Raw genomic sequence first — 8649 nt, 5'->3', positions numbered from 1 at the left:
TTTAAAATTTATTTAGAGATCAGTACTAATTACTGAAAATCAGTTATGAAAATGAAATATTCTATCACATACCCTATAATCATACTTCTAGCACATTCTGCTTTTGAAAATGAAAATAGGTACAAGTATGTGACCCCAATGTTTCCAGTGCATCCAAGTGAGGAAGATTTCTAAAGAGGGGGCCGTAGACATGGTCAGACCGTCTAGTGCGTGGTACTAAACCAGAGTCATGCCGGCTCCTCACCGCCCAGCGCCAAACTTCTCAAACAACATGCACAATAAGACACTCAAGTGGCCGGGCCAAGTGAAGATGAAGATGAGCTTCAGACCGACACCAGACCATTGTTCTTGGTGGCCAACGCCATCACCATCACCGTCTCCGCCTTCAGATCCATCCATAATGTTGATGTTGCGTGGCCGCTTGTTTATGTTGGGCTACTGTATGGGCTACTGTTTGGCCATTTACCAAATTGAGCTTTCGGATGATGGCCTAACCAGGCGTAACTAACTTTTTTGTGTTTTACTTGATTTTCGCTGGCCAGTGAGTGAAACTTCCGTGCTTCCGGCGCAGATCGATCTATAACTATAACTTTGCCGCACTGCCTAATGAGGAAGGGTTAGTGGCGTGTCTTCCTTTGAACATTTGTGGGGCATCTGGTTGGAATTCTTCGTGGCTCTGTTCATCTCCGGTTTCCATGCTGCAGTTCACCTGCAATCAAGTGTTCTTGAGCTGCCTTATTGTCTTACACTCTCGCTCTTGTTGAGCTCGGCACTCCAGCCATCCATTCATCCATCTTGGGGCACGGCTACCATACCGATCCGTACCATAGCATAGCCACCTAGCCCACCTAAACTGGTTTCGGTCTTGCTCTTGCTCTGCATTGTATCGCAGTTTTTTTTTTTTTGTTTAATTACTTCTGCTTCTTTTTATTTTGCGTTGTTCTTATGGGAGGTTGATTAACTTTTCTGGCATGTTGGTGTCACTTTTTTTTCCAAGCAAATCAGAAATAACATAGAAATTCCACTTGGCCATGGAGTTTGTTACACTTGAAGGATTACAGCGAATGAAAAACAAACCTCGAGAACTGTATTCGAATTTAATCAATTTATAATTTCATTTAATTATTAGTGATTTTGGTCAAGCCATCGTAGTTAGGCTAATATAAACAATTCAATCGATTTATGCACCTTGAAATATTTATCAGTTTTAATATACTTATCAGTTTGATAGCTTTAACATATCTGTTCGATAAGGGAGTAAACATATATCATATACCATATATATACCATCATATATCATACCATTAGAGGAATCTCTGGTTTATACAACATGCATACGTTCTACGTTTCATACGTTATATGAATAATGATTACGAGTAAATTCCTAATGAATTAATCTGTTTTTTTTTTAGGGTATACCACATGTCGTTTAGTCCACAATTTGGTGCGCACATACATCAAGTCTTTAATATGTACAATAATTATGTTGTTTTTAGCGCTCGGCATGAGTCAACGGCAACAAGTTGGGGCATTACCGGGCGTTTTATGGTCAAAAGTTTTGGTTTCTGCGGCGACAAAAAGAACTGAAACTGGATGTGGAACTGGAACTGGAGCTGGAGAAGAATAGGTATGTTACCAGATATGTGTGTCAGTGACAGTGGTGAACTCTGGTGATTTGGTGAAGGATCTGTCACTTTGGCGGTCGCTGCAAGCAGAGCGAGAAGTCCGGCTTAAAGCCGCCTGTTGCGCTCGAGCCCACTTTAAAAAAAGAAAAAAAAGTGTTATGGCCGAAAAGGTAAACAGCAACCGTATTACAAAACCCAGTGCCAGGCCATAAACAAACTACCGTAAAAAGGTCAAATGCTGGCCGAAAGCTGGGCGTGAGAATGACTTTTTGGTCAAATGGGCTCCGCAACCAAGGCGACACACATCAGAAGCCGCACCACAAATGTACAGCAAAAAAGTATTCTGTTTTTTATAACTATTTTTTAGCTCGAAAATATCAGGCGGTTTTAAACTGGTGTGTAGCAATACGTTATTTACTTTTTTTATAAAAATTAAAAAAAAAACATGTGAGTAATCTTCTGCGGAAAGCAAAATGTTTATAAGACAGAATAAGTCTTCACATTTTAAAAAAATTGTAAAAAATATAATTAAGATCTATATATGTACGTATAATTTCATTTTAGATTCTTATATTCCATTTAGCTATAGGTTACGCTGGTTAAACTAAAACATAAATGTAAAAAAGGGCTTGCGGTAACTATTTATATAAAAAATTATTTTAATAATTAAAATGGAGAATGTGGTTATTTGTAATTGCAAATGTTTTCCTATTCATTTCTTGCTGCCCCATGAGAAAACCTAAGCTCGAGAGGTCAAGCCACAGAATGGGGTCAAAAGAAGCACCGATTTCTGGCCCGGTCGGTCAGTCAAAGGGGCAGTGGCGATGGCAAGGAAAAAGCCAGAAAATGAAAATTATTTTCAATTTACATTTCAAGCAGAAGGGTTTGCTGATTGCCCAGTGGCAGGTTGGTGGAGGGGGGGAGGTGGCTATTTTGGCCATCATGGTTTATGGCCTGGTCTAATGTAATAGTTTCTTGCTATTGCAGCTGTTGTTGTCATTGCTGCTAGCACCGTTGTTGTTGCTGCAACCGAGCGGCATTGAAGCATATTGCGTTTGTACTTGTTGTTGGGCAAGCAAGCGAACGGAAATGAAACTTACAAAAAATACAAATTCTCTTAAAATTAAATGTTAAGAGCACGAAACTCTCTTTTCGCTGGTGGATTTTAAGTGGATCGCATGCTTGTTTATGGTTCTTTGCTTGGCTTAAACGTCTTCCACTTGAATCTAGAAAATTAAACTGAGCTTGGCCAATTGTGATTAAATTAAATTAGGGAAATTATCTAAAACGATGTGAAATGAGAATGTCATTCTGCTTAGCAAGGAAATTTGTAAATCTTGAAGTGATTAGCAATACTTTAGAAATTGTAGGTATAGGTAGTTTGTTACTTCTTTAATTATATTTATTCCACTAAACCTCACCTATATTTTAAGAACATTAATTAACTGTTTTTTTTTAGCCCAATAGAGTAACAATTTTACTTTTATTATAAATTACCCTAATCCCAATTAAAATGCCACTTCAGTTTGAGTTATACAACATCAGCAAAATATATTTACCTTTAATATATAATATACTATTTATTCTCACGTATGCAAATTAGATTTGTTTCTCTGGTTTAGTTATGTCTTTCACATAGTTCTCCCCTGCTATAGACTTCATAGATAATACCGGTATTAGTTCGCTTGAGTTTAGTATCAGAAACAGGCTTTGTTGGAGTTAAACACAAAGTTAGTTTTACAATAGGTTTATAATCTTTATACAAAAAACATAAATTAAGTGTAGAATTATAATTTCTCAGTTGCTCTTCGTTTAGCTAACTTGTTTAGGTCACATCACAGGAGCAGGGAGTCTTGAGGAGCTGTGTTATTGGATTTTGGACTAAGCTGCTTGTGCGAGGGATCCGAAATTGTGCTAGCAGTACAAATAAAATTCTATCCTATTCAGATTGCCCCTGACCCCGATTCCATTGCCACGATACACGATCCTTTTTAGATCTGCAGCACGCGCTTCACATCGACGGTGGGAAAGGAGGCGAACTGTCCGTGAGTTGCACGATGGGGTTTCCTTTGCAGATACTCCGTCAGGATGTCGGAGGCCAGCTGGGAAGCCTTCGAGCTGATCTCGCCCTTGAGTGGAACTGGCTGGTTGCGCCTTTGGAGTGCCACGGCGTCGATACGTGTACCGGAATTCACTGAATCCTGCGAGCGCACCTGCAGCAGCGACAATACCCAGGCGTGCTTCATCCTGGTCAGCTCGGATTCCAAAGCGGTTATGCGCTGATCCTGTGGCTGAGGCACATGCAGGGGCTCAAACTGGGACAACTTGGCACGCATATCCTGTGCCTGCAGACGCAGTCGTTGGTTGCGCTCCTGGTTGAAGGCGTTCTTCAGCAACTCCACTTCCTCGGCCACCACTGGAGCAGTGCCGGCAGGAGCAGAGTAGGATACATTGCTGATGCCCGGAGCAGTGGACGTGTTGCCTGATAGCGATATATTGTGCGGGGAGTGGGATTCCGAGCCGGGCTGAACCTTGCCTGTAGTCGAGTTCAGCTTCAGCTTGTCGCGTAGATCGCTCTTCTCGCTCTCCAGCGCATCGATATCGCTTTGCAGGTGGTCCATCGTCTCCTCAAACTCCTTCTCCTTAAGCTGCAGCTGCAAGGAGGTTTCCTCGTACTTCTGCTTCCACTTGTCGACCGCGTGCTCGTACTCGTTTTGCAGTACGCTTAGCTTCTTCTCCGCTAGATCCTTTCGGATCTGCATCTCGCTCAATTCGTTCTGCTTCATCTTGGCTGCAACCTTCAGCTGTTTGACGTCCGCCTCGCGATTCTCTAGCGTGGCGGCCAGCACGTTCTTCTGCTCCAGTTGTTTCTTGATTAGCTGCGCCCTCTGAGTAATGGGCGTGCTGTGGGCACCCGATTTCTGCTGATTACTGGCATTATTGGCTGCAGAAATGATGTCGTACTCCTTGTCCAGAAGATGTTGGGCAATGAGCTGAAGATCGGAGTTTGCTTGCGCCAGCAAGGTCTTAAAGTTCTGTGTCGGTCCGCGATCATCCTGTTCGTAAATACGCTCGCAGGAGGCGGTCAACAGGGCCCAGTACTTCTCCTGGGGCAGAGTGTGCTCCGCTGCATTGTCGCTCTCGATGGTGGAAACAATGGCGGCGAGCGACTGCTTGGTGGCCTGGTGCATCGCCGACATGATGCGACTGATGTTCTGGGCTAGACCACGCATCGCCTCCACCTTGTGCTGCGATAGACCGCTCTTAATCACGTGCTGATCGCTTGGCAGGCGACGCTTGATCAACTTAACTTGCTGCCGCACGCTTTCCATGTTCTCGTTAAGGAACTGGATCAGCAGCACTGAATCGCTGGTGGCGCCCGCCTCTTGAATGATCACCTTTGCAATGGCCGTGTCGCTGAGAATGCTCTCACAAGCTGCTCCCAAGGAGGCCACGCAGTCCCGGATCATCTGAATCTCGTTGAGGAGCTGTTCACCGGCTAGAAGTACGGAGTTCATGGCATTGAAGAAGGCCACACATTTCTCAATATTATCCGTGGTACTGTTCTCGTCCAGCTGGTTGGATTTCAGCAGTTCGATAATACCGTCCACTATCTTTTCTTGAGCCACCATTTCGGGCAGGGAACTTCCGGCTCTCAGGAGTGTGTCCGGTTGACAACTGTTGAGTCCGTAGAGGATCTGGTGAAGGGCACACTGCAGGCTGTGGACGTAGTGCAACAGGCGACACTTGAAGGCATACTGCTGGACGGCATGGCCTTGGGTCACCGCCTCCCTGGTAATCGCATCCACTGGTGGGAAACGCTCTCTCGTTTGCGAAACAACAATGTCGCACTTAAAGACAATTCGTGAAATTAGCAGAATCACAAGGATTGAGTCGTGATCGCCACCGCGACTCATGAATGACTCAGGCATGAAGGCGGTAAGCATCTGGACATGCTCATTGGCCTGGCTCAGCTCAATCTGGCGCAGTTGAACGTCGATGGCGCGAGTGTAAGCCTTGGATTCGGCGAACATTTGTTTGTAGTCGATGGTTTCGGTGACCATTTTCAAACTGGGATCCTGCAACGACTCCTTTTCGTTGCTAGAATTGCGATCCCTTAACTCAGTTAGTTGGTCGTTTAGCTTCTGTACCAGTTCCCTAAACTTAACGATAGTTTGGTCGCGATCATAGATGGTTTCAATGGCAGCATCCCGCTCTCGCAGCACCTCCTTTTTGGCCCCATTGGCGAGATCCAATTCCTCGCGCAGATCAAGCTCCAGTTCGTGGTTACTCTCCACCAGCTGTTCGTGCACTTCCTCCAAGGCCTCCAATTGGGCAATTTCCTCCTCGAGCAGTTTTACTTTGTCTTCCAATTCCATTTTCTTTTCAGCCAGCTGCTCCACCATTTCCTCGGCACCAAGTGCAGCATCGACTTGTTCCTGGGACAAAATAAATATATTTAGTTTCTTCGTTTTTAAATTTAATTTAAAAACGAAACTATACAGGAATATGATTGAAATTTTGGCAGGGGAAAAGTTGAAATTACACAATTTACCTCCTTGAACCGCGATAATTATTAGGTTTAAAGGCAGGCCGGCAAAAAGAAATGCAATGAAAAAGTTTATCTTTAGATTGACCTTATGCAAAACATATTACACATGTAAACTAAAGATATCGGTTAAAAATGCCTAGAGATGTTAACACAGCTTAATAAGTGTGCACTTAATTAGGCAATTAAAGAAAGCGTTGCAAGGAAAACCTACAGTTCATAAGTTAAAATTGCCTAGTTGATAAAGCTTTTAGCCGATATCTTCTTATTAATAGGCAGTTTAATCTGATATAGAAAAGCAGAGTATAACGAAAGCCAAACTAATGCAAGCCAATAAGGTGCTGGAAAAGCCGTGAAATTTTTCATCGGAATGTGGGTAAGCCAATTGAGGGTGGGCAGTGAGCACTTGAATTGAAAACTAATCCTTAATTGCTTACCTGCAAGTCGGCGACTATGGCCTCCAGTTCATCAATCTTGGCACTAAGCTTCTCCTTGGTGCGCTCCAGTTCGGTGACTTCAGAGCGCTTCATCTCCAGTTCCTTGCTCAACTTTTGGATGTCGTGCTTGTCGTGAGCAGATAGATCCCTCAGACGCACTAGTGTTTCCTTCAAACGAATGTTCTGTTGCTCCAGCTGTTTGAATTCATAAGTAGAGAGGCCCGGCGAATCGCCGCCGCCAGAAATATTTCCGATGGCAGATTCGGCCTTGTTTTGCATCTCCGAGCGTAAGAGCTCCAGATCTACCTCCAACTCTTCAATACGCTCCTTGGAGGACTCTAGCTCCAGCTGCAGCGTGTCGGCCTTCTCCTCGGCCATTTCCTTGTCCAGCGTGATCATCTCCACATTGTCTGCCAGATCTGCCATTTCCTGAGCATGCTGCTCCTTGGCCTCGATTGCATCCTTGGCCTCCTGTTTGGCGCGCAGTAACTCCTTCTGAAGCGAAGCCTGAGCACCCATGATTTTCGTTCGAAACTCTTGAAGCTGCTCAAACTGAATCTTCATCTTGTCGAACTCCCGCAACCTTTCTTTATCCTCGTTCCTGCGCTGCTTTAAAGTTTCCAGCTTCTCGGTGAGATCAGCCAGCTGAGCCTGCAGCTCGGCGCTCGTTTTCTGTGCCTCCAGCAGGGCGACCTTGTCTTCAGCACCGGAGTTGGAGGGCATGGTGAAAGAGGGCGATCGCAGTGGCTGGGAAGGCGTGAACTGCGGCTTAAGAATTTCAAGGAAGCCCGTCTCCACGAAGGAAGCCCGTTTGGAGGAGGCATGCGAAGCGGCACCGTTGCCACCGCTTGCTGCTGGGGCTCCTTCTGCCAATGAAGTGCTGGGGGACTCCTTATCCTTGCTGTTTTGCGGCGCCAAAGATTTCCTCGGGCCAATACTGCTGCTGGAGGCAGTGCGTTCACTCAGAGAAGTGGTCAACTGGGTGCGGGAACCCAGCAGCGATTGGCGACTGGAGGAGAGCGAGGTGCGAGAGCTGCTCAGCCGCGCCTTTGTGGGTTGGGCAGCCGTGGGCGTAGCCCCGCTGACATCCTCGATGCTGCGCCTGCTGCCAGGAGCAGCCTCCAGCAGACGCAGCTGCGTGGGTCGCACAAACATGCCACAGTTCTCATCGCACTGGAAGTACTGCTGGCCCTTGATGGAGCCGCTGTTTTTGCCCTTCGGCTCGTCCAGCACGACGCCCACCCACTTGCCGACGGCGAAGCTGGTCATCCCCACGTAGGCAACCGTGCCAAGCAGATCCTTGCCGGTCAGCTCGACCCGGGCGCCCACTTTCAGGTTTTTCTCGGACATCTCGCTCTCGCTGTGTTTGTGTGCGTGTATGAGACCAGGATGTGGGTATAACTGATGTACTTATGATTGCTGTTCGTTGGGAATGGAGCTGTGGTTATCGGGTTCCCTGGACACGGAATGCCAGCCTACTTACTGCGCTGCACTTCTTGTGCTTTCGGGCCAATAATCACGTCTTAGCTAGCCAAAAATGGCCGTCGGCTTGAGGAGAGAAAACAGAAAATGTTGACATCATTAGTCACCCATACAGGCAGCACAGGTAGCTCCAGTCTGTCGCGACTCCCGTTCTGGTCTTATTCTCGGTATTTACCTGGTTTTCCAATCGGATAGGTGTGCCTTTCTTTGTCACCGCCGTTGCGCTTACCATTTGCACTGTATTTCCGTTGCAGGCAGCTGAAAATTGCAACGAAATAGTTCCTCTAAAATATTTGCAATGTCTTAAATGTGACCGTGCGGTTGAACTAGAGATGGCAGAACTCACCTGTCGGATTGCAAATAATATCGCTACTCAAAGCCGTGATTGCAATGGTCAGTTAAACATCAATAGTAATTGAAATATTGCTTATTATTTCTTCACAAGTTTTTTTTTAATACCAGATTGATAAATAATTAAGTAAACGGTATTTTAATAATTTAGTTCAGACAAGTAAGCCGCCGGCTTTAAAAATTAACATTAACATAATTTGTAACA

General features: G+C 45.4%; 1 protein-coding gene across 1 annotated transcript; it reads right to left on the bottom strand.

Moving 5' to 3' along the window:
• Positions 1 to 3153: 3153 nt before the first annotated feature.
• On the bottom strand, positions 3154 to 8423 carry DCTN1-p150 (Dynactin 1, p150 subunit). The gene is made up of 4 exons (NM_079337.3): positions 8269 to 8423; positions 8095 to 8159; positions 6612 to 8030; positions 3154 to 6064 (listed from the first exon to the last, which is right to left on the bottom strand). The coding sequence occupies exons 3-4, from the start codon at positions 7959 to 7961 to the stop codon at positions 3617 to 3619; spliced, it is 3798 nt and encodes a 1265-aa protein (NP_524061.1). The 5' UTR covers positions 7962 to 8030; positions 8095 to 8159; positions 8269 to 8423; the 3' UTR covers positions 3154 to 3616.
• Between the last annotated feature and the right edge of the window lie 226 nt (positions 8424 to 8649).

Source organism: Drosophila melanogaster, chromosome 3L (genome assembly GCF_000001215.4).
Source record: "Drosophila melanogaster chromosome 3L".
Lineage (NCBI taxonomy): Eukaryota > Metazoa > Arthropoda > Insecta > Diptera > Drosophilidae > Drosophila > Drosophila melanogaster.
Note: the sequence above shows the minus strand (reverse complement) of the source record. Positions and strands in the feature narration are given on the sequence as shown.